This window comes from Acomys russatus, chromosome 12 (assembly GCF_903995435.1).
Source record: "Acomys russatus chromosome 12, mAcoRus1.1, whole genome shotgun sequence".
NCBI lineage: Eukaryota > Metazoa > Chordata > Mammalia > Rodentia > Muridae > Acomys > Acomys russatus.
Window position 1 is genome coordinate 29,192,429 of NC_067148.1, and position 18,203 is coordinate 29,210,631.

The 18,203-nt window shown below is 43.4% G+C and overlaps 1 protein-coding gene across 1 annotated transcript in view; it reads right to left on the reverse strand.

Moving 5' to 3' along the window:
* The window catches only part of Xrcc5 (X-ray repair cross complementing 5), an 87,026-nt gene that overhangs the window by 20,177 nt on the left and 48,646 nt on the right, over positions 1-18,203 (reverse strand). The window contains exons 15-16 of the mRNA XM_051154125.1: positions 15,595-15,688; positions 14,060-14,129 (exon numbers count right to left, since the gene is read on the reverse strand). Coding sequence (XP_051010082.1) covers positions 14,060-14,129; positions 15,595-15,688 — 164 coding nt within the window. The remainder of the gene's footprint in view (positions 1-14,059; positions 14,130-15,594; positions 15,689-18,203) is intronic.

Sequence of the window (18,203 nt, forward strand, 5' to 3'; positions counted from 1 at the left end):
CAGGAAGGGATCAGCGGGAATACTGTTTGGTTTCAGCACAGGGTTCACAGAAGAGACTACAAGAACTACTAACATGTTCTACTTCTTCTTTTATAGGTCTAGACTTCGGGAACTGATTTTTTTAAAAATCAAAGAAAAAATTCTAGTGCTACTCAAAAATTCAAATTTTTGCTACTTCCAAGCTCTGGTCTGTTAAGTTAACAACAGAAACAACATAACTATGAGCTGGCAGTATGCAGAGAGTATAAGAAAATAAGGAAATCATTTTGTCTTACCAATGGTGGACCAATCACATTACCATGGTAATGAATCACAACATAAGAAAACTATGAGTAGACATTGCTACCTACAGGTTCTGAAAGCACAGGCATTTTCAGAGTAAGACTGGGAAAGAGAAAAATACAGACTTTTTTTTTTTTTTTTTTTTTTTTTTGATAGAAAAGCATGAGTAAGCACAAAGAGAAGAAGAAAGTGCATGCAGGAAGGGATCAGCGGGAATACTGTTTGGTTCCAGTACAGGGTTCACAGAAGAGACAACAAGGATGCCGGGCCTGAGCTGCAGCATGGAATCAGATTGCTGCAAGTCATAGATGGTGGACTGATTTCAAAGACATGATGCATGATTAAAAAGGGCTGACCCACTTACCATAAGCTAAATCTGTACAAACACATGGGCTAGACTGAAAATAAGAACTTTATGGATAATTAATACTGGATGCTGGAGCTGACCAATGGTGAAATAATGACAGCTTGGAATAACACAGTGGTAGTTAGGATGGAAAGAGAGATGTGAGGGAATGAATTTAGAAATGAAGGAAATTTAAAATGACTACAAAGCAGTCTGAAATGTTTAGACAATAAAGGGACAAAAATAACAAAACCAGCAAATTATGTTTGGGGGAGGTGCCACTAGCAACACGAACACTAGAAAAGGTCACTTAGGTTACTTTGGGGTGGCCCTTCCCCGACCTTTATGACCTACTCCTTGAACACTCCCTCAACCTGTCACTAACTTGCACCTGGACTCATACATGCCTGCCCTCCTACTGCAGAGCAACTTTCCTGCACTCCTCCCCTACTGAAGGACTGCGTCCAGTCTCAGACCTTTATAGATCACTTCTGTGGTGACTTCTTCCAGAAGTATTTAAGTCCAGATCTGGGTAACCGACTTAATGTGTTGCTCCTTTCTCACCGACAGCAATTCCTTCTAGATGCTCAAACCAAACATCTTGGGAGTCATTCTTGATCTGCTTCCTTCGCCCAGGCCTGATCCGCCGAACTGTGTGCTGTACTTTCAAATCAGATCAAGGAGCTGACCTCCTCTCACTGCTCCTCACTCCCTTTCCCACGGTGATTCAACGCGGCAACCTGCTCATCGGCTGCCTCCATCAGGCCTACCTTTCTCACTGTAAGACACAAGTCACTCACATCGCCTTCTACTCACCACCTGTCAGTGGTTTCCTGGATCTGAAGATCCAGACCTCTGTGATGCATGTCCCCCCACTGCTCTGAGCTCCCCTACTTCTGTCCTCCAGGAACTCCCCTGGTTTCCCTGAGGGGAGCCATGCGCATTCTGCTTCAGAGGAGCATGTTCTTCCTGCCCGCAAACTCACCCTGCAGACTCACTGGGCCCTTCCTTCCACAACAGAGAGGCCTCCAATCCTCCTTACAACAGAGCAATGTATCTTACTCTGGAACCCCCAGTCCCATCATTCTGTACAATTTCCCTTTACAGCACTGTAATCATCTCCCAAAATCCATCTCCTTCTTAGACCCTCACAATGTGACCTTACTTAGAAACATGTAGACACAATTAAGATGAGGTCACTAGAGTAGGCTCAAATCTAATACGGCAGGCCTCCTTTTAAAGCAAGAGCAAATTTAGACACAAATACATATGAAGAACTCCATATTAGAAGGAAGAGACTGTAGTAACATATAGCCAAGAACGCCAAGGACTGCCAGGTGTCACCAAAAGCTACACAACAGCCACTAAACGCATGCCCCTCGAGCCCTCAAAAGAAACCAAACCTGCCAAACCTTGACTTCAGGCTCTAGAATGTTGAGATCAATCTTTGTTGCTTCAGAAAAAAAAAATTTTTTTCAGTACATTATTTAGAGCACTTGAGTATTCAAGAATACATCTACAATACGACTCCTGTCCCTAAGGCTCAGGGATCATTCCTAAGGAAGGGCCAGAAAGACTGCAAGTGCCGGAGAAACAGGAAGTTTGCTGTGAGACTGTGTCTACTAAAAATGTCAGAGAAGCTACAAAAAGAAAAAGCAGTCATCCCTAGGGAAGAGCACACAACCAGTCATCAGCCCTAAAGATATCCATGAGCAACAGTACAGACTGAACAGGCTGTGGTTACGTATGCCCATGAGTGCACAATGACAAAGAAAAAGAGGCCATGGATTTGAAACAAGCTTCTGTTGTTTTGAGCCACTCAGTTTGCTCTACTGAGTAGTTTCCAGTAGCCCTAGGAAACTACTAGATACTCAGCACTACCGGGCAAGCCCAGCAGTTTGCTATCTATGGCTTGCTGTCACAGCTGGCTCCTAGAAGACATCCGACAAGCCATGCTAAGTCCATGAGCAAAATGCCCCAACTCTCACTGGATTGATCCTCTAAAACTGCATGGAGTGAAGATGTTTCCTTGGAGTTTCTTTCATTTACAATAACACACTGTATATTTGGTGCCTGCTATTCACTTAAGAAAGTGGACAGTCCAGAACTCCCTTTAATTTTTACAGAAATGGAAACAGTTTCGATGAAGTTCTATGGAGTAATAAAACCTGCAAAGAATAAGCTACCTAGAAGGCTATCTGGAAATAGAGGATGTGGAGACATGTTTGGTATAATTGTAATTGTAATTATATGTACATACACTGTCTTTGTTTTTGTTTTTGTTGTTGTTGTTGTTTTTCTGCTGCTGTGATAAATTACCTTGGCAAAAGCAACTTGGGCGGGGGGGAAGAGATTGTTTTGCTTACAATGAAGGCCACAATTCTTCGGTGTGGAAGTGAGGACTATAAGAACTTGAAGCAGTAAGTCATGCTGTATCCACACTCAGAAGCAGAGAGTGATAAATTAATGAATGCATGTTTGTCTTCCGCTGGCTTTCTCCACTCTCATACAGTCCAGAATTCACAGTGTAGGAATGATGTCACTCACAGGGGGCAAACCTTCCCACTTAGCTAACATAGTAAAGAAAATCACTCATAGACACTCTCTCATTGAGATTCCTTTCACAACTAACTCTGGACTGTCGCACAACTATCTATAACTCGAAACACCTGTTTCTGACCTCCTCAGGTACCAGGTACACTTGTTGTAATGCAGCCTACAGTACTCCATATGTATTTTCTTACATACATGCAGACAAAATACACAAATAAAATTTTAAATTATTTAAAAATTTTAGATATATATTATCTAATCAATGTGTTCGATTTTTACTTTATGTGTCAATTAAAATTATTTTAAAAATAATTTTGCTTATTTTTGTTTCTTTTTTTTGTTTTGTTTTGTTTTTGTATAAGTTTCTTGCTTCCATGTGTGTACGTGCACCTTGTGCTTGCCTGATGGCAAGAAGGTCAGAAGAGGGTGTAGAAGCCTCTGGAACTACAGTTACAGATGGTTCTGAACCACCTCCAATGCCTCAAAAATGTGTTTTTAGGGTGCTAGAAAGAGGGCTCAATGGTTAAGAGTACTGACTACTATAGTGAGAATTTTGTAATTTTGGTTTCTTTAAAACACACACACACACACACACACACACACACACAGAAGTAGTGTGAGATTGTGTTTTGGTTTTAATCCCAGGTGTGGGGATACGAGGCTGCTTCACAACAGGTAACTACGATTTGCCCTATGCTACAGCAAGGGTGTGGTTTCACTAGATGCAGATAGTTTCTGCCAAGCATATGACATTTGGAATTCTGGGAACCTCTCAGAGGACATAGAAATGCTAGGGTCCTGAGAGGCAGTGCTGCTGTTGCTGTTGGTAGCTAGACACTGTTGGCTGCGGCTTGTCAAATACTTGTGTGCAAAGAAATGAGAAGAAGAAATTACATATCTTGACAGTGCCCCAATCAACAGGAAATAGTCTAACAATGAAGTCACCACCTTTCCTCTCTATACTTTCTTTTTCTCCTATCTAGTGTTATGGGGTTAATACGCATTGGGAAGGGTGCCAGAGCGAAAGAAGAACCCACAAAGTAGCAAACATGGGCTGCAGGCTACTCTTCCAGATGACTCAGGTTCAACTTCCAACATCCATATGGCAGCTCACTTTGTCTATAACCCCAGCTCTAGGGCATCTGACACACTTCTCTGATCTCTGTAGGTACCTACTTTACACACATAGCATTCATACAGAGACATATATACCTACAAGTAAATATATGTGTGTGTGTTTTAATATTTTTAAAAAAATATATTGAAAGGAAGAGAAATGGAATAAATTAAGAAATAATACATCCTAGATTATTCTATCTGTATTTTTTCAGTGCATAAGAGAGGTAATTGACCAAAATAAATATGACCAAAATAAAAAATGGCATAGAAGAAAAAACAAATGAAAGAAATACAAACCAATCTAAGCCACTTTGCCAATCTATAAACACTGATTTACGGTCTGACACACTAAAATATCTATCATCACAAAAAAATTCTGTTCATTTCTTTATACTCTAATAAATTCTGAAATCTATGTAATATTTCCTACCCTGAGTAACCTTATCTTTTAACAATATGAATGAATTCTTCCTGAGAAACATAGGGTTCTAAAAACAAGTATAATCTTCCAACGTGTGTATCTAGGTTCATTTTTCTAAAGCCCCAATACCCTGTGTTACCTGAGCTGACCATGTTTTTGGTTTAGTGCCATGCAGAAATTCACTTAGTCTCTTGGTAAATGAGGTGAGACAAAGATTACACAGGACTCGCCAGCTCTGAGGCCCTGGAGGTGAAGAACTTTCAATACCCAGCACATCACAGAAAGGCACCAGAGAGAAAAATCAACAAAGACATGCATCTAAACAAATGATCAGTCAAGATGACACTCCTGGAACCCTTCCGCTAACAGCGGCCGAATGCACACTCCTTGTCAGGCCACAGGGAAGGCGTCTGAGCAGACTATAAGGTAAGCCATAAGGCATCTCAGGAAAAGGCCTAGCACCATTCCAAATGCTTTTTAATCATGACAGAATTCAGTTCAAGATCAGCAGCAAGTTGTAAAGCTCTCACTAGTTTAAAGTGTATGTATTTGCTTGGCCTACTGGCATGTGTCTGCAGTCCCAGAACTTGGGAGGCTGAGGGAAAGAGAGTTCAAATACAGACTACTGTACAGGATGTGGTAAGAGGCCAGCCTGAACTACACAGTAAGACCCTGGTTCAAAAAGCAAAACTAAACAAGTAAAACATACAGCTTTGAATAACCCAAGGGTCAAAAGAAAAAAAAAATCATGAAAGATACTGGAAAATGTCTGAACTGAATAAAATAAACACAGTACACATGAAACTTCAGGCTGTGCAGCTGAAGAACTGCTTAGGATGAGTGTACAGCTATAAATGCCTGTTTAAGAAAAGAGAGTTTAGGGGCTGAGCAAGTAACTGCGTAAAAGTTGATGACGTGCTCGCTACACAAGCATGAGTGTGATTCCCAGAACCACGTGAAAAGGTCATGTGAAAAGGCCACGTGAAAAGGCCAGGACGGGTGTCATGTCGCCGCAGCTGGGGGAGCGGAGACTGGTGGGTCTCTGGGGCTTGCTTGACCAGCCAGCCCAGGTTTCTTAGTGAGCTCCAAACCAGTGAGAGCCAAGTCATCAAAGCCAAGATGGATACTGCCACGGCCTTGGCTGCCTCCCAGACTTTGAAATCAGTCCCTATTGCTGAAGGAAGAGCACCATCCACTCAGGACACAGGACCTGTGGAAACTGAGGTGGATCTGACCTGAGAGTCCCCTCCCTGAGCACACTGCTCTGCCAGAGGACCTGAGGTCAGTCTCCTCCGGTGGCTCATATCTTCCTGTAACTCCTGCTCCAGGGATCCAAAGCCATCTTCTGGCCTCTATGGGCATACACACACACACACACACACACACACACACACACACACACACACACACACACACTCTTACACAATTAAAAACTTTTTTTTCCTGAGACAGGGTTTTCCTGTGTATCCCTGGCTGTCCTGGAATTTGCTCTGTAGACTAGGCTGGCATCAACATCTGAGATCCACTTCCCAAGTGCTGGGATTAAAGGTTAGCACCACCACACAGCTAAAAAAAAAACTTAAAAAAAATTTTTTTTCAGAAAGTACACGCAAAGCACGCTGGCTTACAAATGTCAGAGCAGCACTAGCTGACACAGCTCCAGTGGGAAATGACCCAGGAGTCCGTCTGGAGAATGGATAAATACAACGTGGCATTACTGAACAGGTAGGCAGGTGAAGGGGAAGGTTCTGGAGTCACTGTTTTACCCAGGAATAAGCAGCCTGCTGAAATGCACGAATAAGGAGAACCTCAAAACACATGCTCAGCCAAAAGCTGGATGCAAAGGCTGCACTGAACGAATCCACTTAGATTTTTTCTAGAAAGAGCAAATCTTCAGTGACAGAAAGTATTTGCTCACAGTGGGGTGAGAGGAATCAACTACAGGCAGCAAGAGGACCTTCTGGGGGAAAGAAATACTTTCCCACTGGATCGCAGAGTGACAGTAAAGCTCTATGACATTGGAAAGGCTTCCCAAACACACTTACAAGGGAACGTCACAGCAGAAACAATACTTCAATAAAGCCATAGACAGCCGCCACCAACACGAAGTACAACTCACGTAGGAGACTTCTGGAGATCTACCTCAGTGGGGAAATGCTACACATTTCTACTATGGAACAGCCACTGAAGCTCACTGGAAAATCAGCCCTGATGCCCACAAAACACTTCAGGAGATGGCAGAACATAGTTCTGCGGGAAGAATGGCTCTTGCTCAATAAGGGCTCATCTTCTGCTGTGACTGCCGCCATCTCTGCTGACACCATCATTAGTCCCTGCTGAAACTCTTCTGTGTGTGAATCAAACACCCTTCCCAGTAAGAACGGGCCAGTTTTAGCTTTCACTCCTGTGTAGCTACTCACAGACCTAAGAGGGACTAACTGTACCGATCACAGTTGCCATTTCTTCCTGTGTCAGCGTATTTTTGGCCTTGGGCTTGCAATCTAAAAGAAGAGGACCAAACACTATTATTACAGTTAAGTGAGACTCCAAGCTGTTTCTCGGCTCCTCTCAACACATTTCAGCTGATTAGTGCCTATTTTAACAAAAGTCTAACATCCTTGCCTAAATGTCATAATTGGTTAAGAGCTTCTGTTGTTTGCCACTAGCAGTCACTTTAAGTCATTGATTAAAGCAGTTTGCACATCAGCACAATCTGAAATCAGTTTCCTTTTTCAGCCAGCTGGGCCTGAGAAGCAATCTTTAAGACGGCCCAATGCAAGCACCAAACCCAGTGCTCTGCATGACAACGATCTACCACGCAAGGAAGAATCGGAATCCACAGACAGTGGAGAGGGGAAACCAAACTGCCATGAGGAAGTGCTTCACTGCTTTCCGTCTTATAAACTGTGTCATGTGCATTTACTGCAAGTGTGAACAATGGCAGCAAGCGGAATGAGACGCCCTTTCCTCCCAGAACCGACAAATTCTGCATTTCCGCCACCTGTGAGCAATGTGCCCCGTCTCGTTGATGGCAGAAGGCACCAGTGCAAGCTGGTGGTTCAGTATGTGAAAGGAATGTCCGAATGGGTTCTGGCCTCTTCTAGTTATCTGATGCAGGGAAGGCAAGAGTAAGATCTACACAGCGGGAACTGGAGAGAGAGCTCAGCGTTAAAAGCACTGATTGCTCTCCTAGTGGATCTCCATTCGATTCCCAGTCCCCATGTGGCAGCTCACTTCTGCCTGGACCTCCAGTTCCAGGACATCTGATGCCTTCTCTGACCTTATAGGCACGGTACACCCATGAAGCACAGGAACACATGCAAGCAAAATATGCACATACGCAAAAAACAAATCTCAAAAAAAAATTTACATTTTCAGCCAAAGGAAAAGGTGTCTTTTCCATTTTTTAACATGAAATGGCAGGAGGGGGGCGGGGGACGACACCCATTCAGCAAGTTTCAGGCAAACCAGTTTACCGCATTGCATATGGAAACAAAAACACCAAGCACAGGGTTGCTGTGGTATGTTACATACAAACTTCCTATGACAGTCTGAATAGAGAGCTAAACGCTCACTTTGAATATAGGCATTGCATGTGCATGTTCATTTTTAGGCTACGGGAATCTCTCTTTCTTAAAGGACAGCCAGGCCATATTTTCCAAGGGCCATACACTATATTTAGAAAATCTCTCTTCCACTGAATAACAGGAACTAATCTAAGATTTTTAGACACAGAGAAAGAATGCGTGAAAGCCTTTTAAGAGTTGCTGAAATATGAAAATGCATTCAGATACACACAATGTGTGTACACACACACAATGTGTGTACACACACACATGCATATAAGAAGTGTGCATACATGTTCATGGGTGGAAGTGTGGGTACACATACATATGTGTGTGCACAGTGTGCACTAACATGCAAAGACCAGAGGTCAATATTAAAGTGTCTCCTTTTTTAAAAAATTAATTTATGTATTCACTTTACATCCTGGTTGTAGCCTCATCCCTCCTTGCCTCCCAGTCCCACCCTCCTTCTCGCTCCCTCATCCCCCGCCCCCATTCCTCAGGAAAGGGGAGCCCCCCCCTTCCCAGCCACCCCAGCTCATCAAGTTGTATCAGGGCTGAGCTTGTCCTCTTCCCCTGTGGCCTGGTAAGGCAATCCTGCCGGGGTAAGTGATGGAAAAACTGGTAATAGAGTCCACATCAGAGACAGCCCCTGCTCTCCTTACTAGGGGTCCATGTGAAGCCTGAGCTGCCCATCAGCTACATCTGTGTAGAGGGCCTACGTCCAGTCCACGTCAGATCCTTGGTTGGTGCTTCCATCTCAGCAGGCGCCTCTGGACCCTAGTTAGCTGGCTCTGTTGAGCTTCTTGTGAAGCTCCTGCCACCTCCAGGTCCTTTTCTCCTCCCGCCCAACCCACTTTTCCACAAGACTCCCTCTGTAGGGCCCAATGTTGGCTGTGAGTCTCAGGTGCTACTGCAAGGAGCCTCTCAGATGACACCTCTGCCTCCTGTCTTCAAGCATAGCCGAGTATCATTAATAGTATCAGGGGTTGGATTTCTCCCCTGGGGTGGGTCTCGGGGTGGGCCAGGCATTAGTTGGACATTCCCTCAATCGCTGCTCTATCTTTATCCCTGCACATGTTGTAGGCTGGGTGAATTTTGGGTTGAAGTTTTTGTGGGTGGGTTAAAGTGTCTTCATTCATTCTTTACCTTATTTTTGTTTAATTAGTATTATGAGAGAGAGAGAGAGAGAGGTGTGTGGGTTGTCACATGTCACAACATACATGCAGAGGTCAGATGACAACTTTGTGGAGTACTCTCCTACCTTTAAATGGGTTCCAGAGATCAAACTCAGGCCATCATATTTGCACAGAAAATACAATGGTTTACCATTGAACCATCTTGCCAGCCCTCCTCTCTCAGAACTTGGGAGCTCGCCAATTTGGCTAGGCTAGCCAGCGGATGAACTCCAAGCATCACTGTCTCTCCTTCCCAAGGGTTACAGGCATACTCCACCACACCCGGCCTGTTTTATGTGAGTGCTGGGAATCTGAACTCTGGTCATAATACTTGCATGGCACAGCAAATAAGCTGCTGTTTGAGCCCCTGAAAATACTCTGATAGTGACTTGTACATGGTGATCTTTAGTCTCCATATAATGCCATTTCTAGTTCCTCTTTTCATCTTTATTTCACATTTCATTTTAATTATTTGGCTGATGAGTTTTATTATACTACAATGTATGCTTTCAGGATAGTGTTGTGTGCCAATTTAAGCTACAGAGTACACGAACTGACTCTCTGGAACTGGATACAGTGTCCTCTATACATTTGCAGCCATCCTAATTGTTCTGGACCTCAATCTACCCATGTGGAACATGACTCCAAGGGCCACTGATGTGTAATTACCGTGTCAAATCGTAACACACCTCTTCTGCAGGTCCTTCAGGATTCCAAATAGTGTTTTATGTTCAAGTAAGATGACATGTCCTGATAAATGATGCATAAAATAAGCCCGATACTGAAGTTCTGAGGCATAACAATTTAAATCAAGTCAAAAAAGAAGCAAGTGAAACTATTTAATAAAAATTATAAATTATAGTCCAAACCCTAAGAATTGACAATTGTGTGCTCTCTCTATCAAGACTACATGCATCAGTGCTATTCTGGGGAAGGAATAAGAAGATATGTCAAACTTTAAAAAATAAATTATGGATCTAAAGATGTTTATAAGTTAGTCACTGTATTTAGCTCTTTCTTTTAAATTGTTCAAGATGTTTAGCAGAACTTTTTTCTTACGCTGACAAGATAATATAATCTTTATCTGCACAAGCCTTTGACAGATTACCTAATTCGTACTCAGAATTATATTCATCAGGGCAAACTACAAAAAGAAGAGAAGGGGAGGGATGGAGGGAGAGAGAGACAGACAGACAGAGACTGAATGACTCTAGAGCACAAGGCACAAAAATTCAGAATTGACTCATGAGGTGGTCAAGGTGGCTCCCAGCACTCAGGGAGGCAGAGGCAGGTGTATTTCTATGAGTTTGAGGCCAGCCTGATCTATAAAACAGAACTGACTTATGGAAGAAAAATCACATATTTATATAAATAAGTTTCTGTAAAAATGGGACAGAGCTATATCATACAAAAACAAAATGGAAAAATACATCTACTGGGCTTTGATAAACAATATAATTTCATTACCATTTAATTATAGCATATTTTGCCTAGTGCTGAAAGAACTTGGAAAAACAAATTTTAGAAAACACCTTTTAAAATTAAAAGAATGTTTCTGAAGGAAAATGTACAAACAAGGTAGTGAGGAAGGGAGAGACACAAAGATTTGGGGATGAGATTTGATGTAAATAAACTAAAGGAAAAGGAGAGAGTAAAGCTTTGGAGGTTGCAGAACAGACTGAGGGTCCTCTATCACAGGGGCGTGGCACATCCTCCTCCTTACACATAAAGCCAGTGTCAAACGAGTAATGGAGGATGGGGTCTGCGGTATTTCTACCTGGGATGCCCTGGCACTTTCTTTTTTTTTTTTTTTTTTTTTTTTTTTTTAGGCCAGTCATGTTCATGAAAATTCAGTTTGGTGGACTGGAAGTCTAGCTCCCCATCACTACACAGAAGCTTAATATAAAACAGATCCTATAATCGTAGTGGTAAAAACAAGATCCATGAATGGGAGAGTCATCTCATTATAACATAAGTTACGTTCCATCCTATTAGCTGTCTCCATATGTCCGTCTTTTCTGACAGGAACAGCCTAGCTCTTTTACCTAATGTCCTGTGTTCAGGTGGAATTTATCAATTCAGACATATCTCTGTCACACAGGGATTGTGGAAATGACTAAAGTCGTGTGGTCACGTGGCTGTTCTTTGTCCTCTAGCTCGCTGTGTACCCTCAGAGCATGTTAGCATTCTTAAGTAAAGTAGGGAGGTGTTAGAAATCTGTGGTGTTCTTCAGCAGCCCTCAATGGCTGGCCAGAGGAAGACATTCAAACAAACAAGTGGGAAAGGTTGACTTGAGGGGGCCTCAGAGGTAATAAGTAAAGCACAGGTGGTAACACTTCCCTTACGAACAGCATGAATGAACAGGAAAATGAGCTGACCTTCACAACTGAAGGATGCTAATATGCATGTGGTCAGGGTCAAGAACTTCTCCACTGTAAAACTGTGGTGACAGAATGGCAGGGCAAACAGTGAAGAAGGGACTTAACAGAAAGCCACCTGAGAGAGCATCAGTAGCAGCTCCCAGAAGGCCCAGCAGCCTGGGGAAGTGTGTTCTATCTCCTATCTGCCAATGTGATTAGAACAAGAATCACTAGCCTTCATCCTGAAAGCCAGAAGACAAGGAAATGTATAGCTGTCTCCTGTGGACTGCTGATATCAGGAAATGGTATTGCCGAGGTCTTGGTGGACCTATGCTGTAAGCAGGCGGACAGAAAGTAAGTACTCCCTTCCACATTTTGATTAATACCAATGGGTGATACAATCGCTTCTATCTAAGTAATATTTTCAGTGATCTACTGTTAGTCAAACTTTGTCTAACCAATCAAAAAATGGGTAGGACTTCTCCCTCCCCCAGGCTGAGGTCCCTTGCAGGGATAAAGCCAACTGCCTGGGAGAGTACTTAAAATGCGGATAGTGTGCACTTCCGTAAGCAAGCAAGTGCAAGTCTTGGACCACAAAATGCCTTGGTAGAGAGATGCTCAAGCAGGATAAAAGCAAGAAATGAGTAAAAAAAACTTAACGTGGGAGCAAGAGCGGGAGGGACAAAAGAAGAGCCACGTGCGAGCCTCAAAGCACTAGTTAACAAGCTGTCTCTCTGCTCAGTTCTATGGTGTGCGCCACCAGGCCCAGCTTAGATAAGTTTTCTTTTGTCTTAAAGCTCAAAGGCTCTTTTCCTACACAGTTAATGCGTAACAGAACAAAAGTCTCTTCCTCCATCTCAGTTAATACCAATGGGTGATACAGTCACACAAAACATAGGCAGACCCCTTCTGTCTGCAGATCATTATGACCACAAAGCTGGTCTTTCTCAGAAAATGATTATGAACTTGGCCTTGAATGTTCCTGCCAATGGGATCTGACCTGGTGACTGTTGGTGCTCTCCAAGGCTTAATGCGTCATAGTTTCTCTGGGTGATAGCACATCAAGTCCAGGTACCTTATCAGACCCACGACTATATGCCTGTGCTCAGGGGTAGTACTCCCTGGTACTTAAGAGTCAGTTTTCCACTAAAAAGCTGCCAAATTTCTTCATAGAGAAATTTCTATGCCAATAAACACACAGAGAAAGGGCAAATCATAAACAACCTGACTCTGGGAGCAAAAAGCAATGTCCAGAATGAATATAAAAACAGCTGGGTGGTGGGGGCACACACCTTTAATCCCAGCACCTGGGAGGCGGAGGCAGAGGCAGAGGCAGGCAGATCTCTGTGAGTTTGAGGCCAGCCTGGTCTAGACTGAGTTCCAGGACAGCACCAGGCTACACAGAGAAACTGTGTCTTAAAAAAAAAAAAAAAACAGGGCTAGAGAGATGGCTCAGTGGTTAAGAGCACTGTCTGCTCTCCCAGAAGTCCTGAGTTCAGTTCTCAGCAACCACATGGTGGCTCACAACTATCTGACGCCCTCTTCTGGTGTGTATGAAGACAGTATACTCATATACATAAAATAAATAAATTAAAACAAACCAATACAAAAAAACAAAAACAAAACCCCTACAGGCTTACCAACTGCTACCTGCTGCCTTTCCACGAGGAAATGAACATTTAGAGTAATGAAATCAAGGGAACAGCACTGGTCACTCACCCTCCATTCATCTCTGTAAACTGTTTTGATATTAGCCACAGCTTAAACGGAATTACAAGAACTATATGCTAAAGGATGGTGAGAACAAGGTCGCGTAAGAAGGACCCCAGTCTAGAGGCACAGCAGCATCCTTCTGAGACTGTACAGACAGGCCTACACTCTTGGAACTGGGGAAGAATCGTGACTCAGAAGACAGAAAGATGGGATCAACTGCAGTCACAGGAGGTGGAAATAAAAGTTCCATAGTTCTGATCCAGAGCTTCTGCAATAGGGAGGCCGGCACCATTGCTTCAGCTCTGTTTGGGCAGATCTGTGCTGTGTTGCCCATGCCTATCCCCCAACCCTGCTGTGTCATAATGATGACGCAGTAACACACTGGCAAGCAGCACAGATCTGCCTGTTTAGACCAATGCCGTGAAAGCACTGCCTCAGAACACCACAGCCCCAACCCAGACCCGAAATCAGTTGGACTAGTTACCTTCTTGTGAATGCCATGTGAGTGGCATGGCACTTACCTTCCTCAAAGCTGGCAATCTTCTGTCTCACTATGGTACGGAAGTTTTCAACAGGATTCACACTTCCAACCTAGAACAGTCCCATAGATGACACACCTGTGGGTCACTTCTCATTTTGGCAATATCCCACACCTTAGCTCCATTCCAGGTACTGTGATAGAACACCCTGACAGAAACAACTTCCAGGAGAAAGGGTTTATTTTACTAATACTTCCAGATTATATCCAACATAGCAAGAAAATCACAGTAGAAAAGCTTGAGGGAGTTTGGCCATAGCATAAGAGAGAGAAAAGAATGAATCGCATGCATGGCAGTGTCCAACCTTAGAGACTGAGAGCCCCCTTCCTGTGGTGCTACCTACAGTGAGCAGATCTTCCCACCTCTTTTTGGTTTTTTGTTTGTTTTGTTTTGGGGTCCTTTGGCATTGAAGATTTGGTAGAATACATAAATATGTCCATATTAAATATATTCTTTTAAGAAAGTAGATCATATATATAGATTTATTGCAATGCAACTCCCCATCACACTGTATGACACTTTTTGATCACACCTGTCTTTAATCCAAAATAATCGTAAGAAGGCTTCTGCAGCACTCAGTTCCAAGAGAAAAAGAAAAAGGAGTTGCTGTGAGCATTGGTAAACTTTAAAAAAGTGTACCATTTCCACTTTGCTGAGACTCCTGCACAGAAAGAAAGTGCTCAGAGTGTGAGATCAAGACTTCTCAGTACTACAAAAGATTCTCACCAAGTCCAAACCACTGTGCAGACGTTTGACCCTTCTGAGACATTTCTGCCTGCCTTTGCTAACAGGGAAATGCTAAGATCTGTTGATTCAAAACAAGGCTGTGAATAAGAACGCATACACTCAACTTCCGGAAACCTTCTCATCAAGCGAAGCTCTTGGCTTCAAAGGGAATTTTATTGCAATAGTCCTAACCTTGCAAGTTCTGGTTTCTGTGGATTTCTTTAGATTTACTTCATTCTTTTTAAATTACATGTGAGCATTTGTGTGTGGGCACGTGCACATGAGTGCAGGTGCTAGAGAAGGCCAGGGTGTGGGATTCAGGGCACTGTGAGCTACCCGTGTGGGTCCTGAAGACTGAACTTGGCTGCTCTCAGCCATCAGAACCATCTCTCCATCCTCTGAAGCTTTCCATTAGGAAGAGGATAAGAAAGGGACACCTACTTCAATTTTATGTATTTGGGGAATAAGACCTATATCATTAACCTTCCCCCACTAATCCCCTCATCTTGACTAACAGGAAAACAGCACAATGAAGCTGGTAAGAAGATCTGTAAGAGTGCTACCACGGAGGCACCCTGTTCTACAGAGCTCTGTTTACCATAATCACAGACACAATTCTATGTCATTCACTATTGTTAATTACTTCCAGATAGAAAGGAAGAACTTGGGGTGGGCCTATATGGCTCACATACAGAAAGGACTAGAGAAAGTGGTAAGTCAGCAAACCCATCGAGCCCACGCCTCAGCCTTCCTGTGGTGGGAGAGAGGGACACTGGAAAAGCTCAATTTACCTTGGTGACATTCCCTTCAGCCAGGCTGGACACACTCATGTGACCTTCTTCTTTCTCAGTCTTGCACTTTTTAGCAGCAGGCCCCTCTTCCTGACTAGAAAGAAACAAAATGAAATGAAACAAATACAATACCTAAGATACTGCAGGTGAAAAGTATAGAGTTATACTCCAAGCATCAAGAACAAGCATGCAAAATGTTTAGGCATTCTATCCAAACAGTAGGTGTCTTCTCGCAGCCTTGGGGGCCTGGCAGGAGGCCTTGGAGTAACACGGAATTTGTTTCATGCAGTACAAAAGTCAGCAGCTGCTGCATGATGGGGTACATGCAAAAGACGAAATGGCAAGCATAGGTAATGGTAGCTTAACATTAACTAAGAAATCCATCTGTCCTCAGCTACCCTCCTGGTCCCTATCTCAGAACGCAGAGCCATAGCTTTTCGTGTACACAGGAGAACTTTGTGTCTGAAACCCCACCTTTTTCATTGTACTGATATATATAAGCTATGAAATGTCAAAACTTACTACACAATCACAAATTAAACATGCAAAAACTGTTGTAAGTGTAATTTTTTTTTTAAGAACACATTCTACTCTGCTTTCTCACAGCCCTGACACATCGGGCACGGCACTAACAAAGCCTGACAGCATCTGGGTGCCAAGGAAAAAACGGCTCCAAGAGAGGCCATCAAGCATCTTGCCTCAAGTAACATGCTAACTCTTTTAGCATGTTGGCTTCCAAGTCATGGGGATGCTGAGGTAGTTAAAAGAGAACAGGAAATCCAACTCGAAGATGCTGCTCACCATCTCCCTCACACAGGGAAACAAAAAGATACAAAGAATTTTTTCTTAGAGAAATAGTAAGTGTAGGCCAAGGGCAGTCATCAAGAAAAAACTGAGATTAGTAACTAAGACATTTCTACCTATGGTCTAGTTAGGGCTGGGGAGATCTCAGTCAGTAAAGTGCTTGCCTTCCAAGCAGAAAGAGCCGAGTTCAATTCCCAGCACCCATGGCAGGATGTGTGCCTGCATGTGTAATGGTGGTGTGCTATAGTGCTAGTGTTTGGGAAGCAGAGACGAGTGGATCCTTGGAGCTGGCTAGAGCCAGCCTAGGCTACTTGATGAGTTCCAGGCCAGTGAGAAATCTTGTCTCATGAAAAAAAAAAAAATGTGCCACTGAGTCTTGTGGAGCTACAAGTTAAACCACGTGAAGACTTTCTTAAATCCTCTAATATAAGATTTGAGGAAAGGAAGGATAAAAGTGTGTGTACCACATTCCTTAGAACCCAGCAGGTAAAAACAGTCCCAGAAATAAGTACATAGTAACATTTTAATATGGTTAATAGTTTCAAGGTCAAACAATTAATAGTAGTGCTGGAAATTCTGCATATAGTACTCAGGACATCTATGTGACGTGGAAAAGGACGATGACATCGTCTCCAGGCTATCTATAGGACTCTAGACCCTAGAAAGCAGACAATGTCCATGCAGCCACAGAGACACACGGCCCTTACTGGAGCTGCATCAGGATGATGGACCGTGAGTGATTTATTTCTCTGTAGTGGAAGGTTTGGTTTCTTTAACAACTCAGTTATGTTATGTAAATATGCGTTGCTTTAAGCCCAAGTGTGGGATATGGGGCTGCCTTAGTTTACCCACAGCTGATAACTGCCCCGTGTGGAGGGCCAGCTGGAGAAAGTTTAATTCTAAGGACTCAGAGAGGAGATAGAGGAGAAAGCAGGCTGCTGGCTCTCCCTGTTTCTGCATTTGCCATTTGCCATTGCTGGACTGCTGGATACCCTGACGACTGAGACTGGTATTTCCCCAAAGAGCCCCATGACCCTAACTAGCTGGATGCGGCCCCTTTCCCTTCCAACCTTCTTTCTTTCCTACCTAGGGTTGGGGGATTGGCTTAAGGAACCCAAATAAAGTACGGTATAAAAGCAGCACCTACATTTCTCTCTTTTTCATTTACTTTCAGAAGTATGTATGCATCTGGTAATTAACTTAGCAAAATGTGCAAGGAGCACTGATGTGGCAGCTACTAAGGTAGACTCTAAACCTTAAACTTGCAAACACTAATAGGCAACCAATACTTCCAACACATTCAGGCAAATTTAAGGAAGGCAAATATGTGAACAGACAAAATACTAAGCTAGGCAGCATGCCACAACTAGCGAGTGGCTGTACTAGCTGGAGCACAGGGCGCCCCTGGAAACAGTAAGCGATGGGGCTAGAGAATCTAACCATAAGGAGGCCTGGGGGTGTAACTCACTGCTAGAGCTCATGTGTGAGGCCCCGGGGCAATCCCCAGTCGACGGGGCTAGGGGTGAGGGAAGCAAATGCTATTTTCAAGGTAGCTGGAGTGTGTCGAGACTGCTGTCTGATCGCTGGCTTTCTTGTTTGTGTAATGGTCCAATCATGTAGGGTGGCAAGTAGAGGAGGCCACTGAGAGCAAGACAAATCTGCAGCCTGAGGAAGCAGAAGTGCTGAAACCGCGTTCAAAACGTGGGCTGCCAGGGAACTCTTCCGGAGAGAAGAATGAGTTTTATACTGAATGAGTCCGTCACAGAGAAGAGAGGGAGGGAGGATTACAAATCATGGTATTGAAG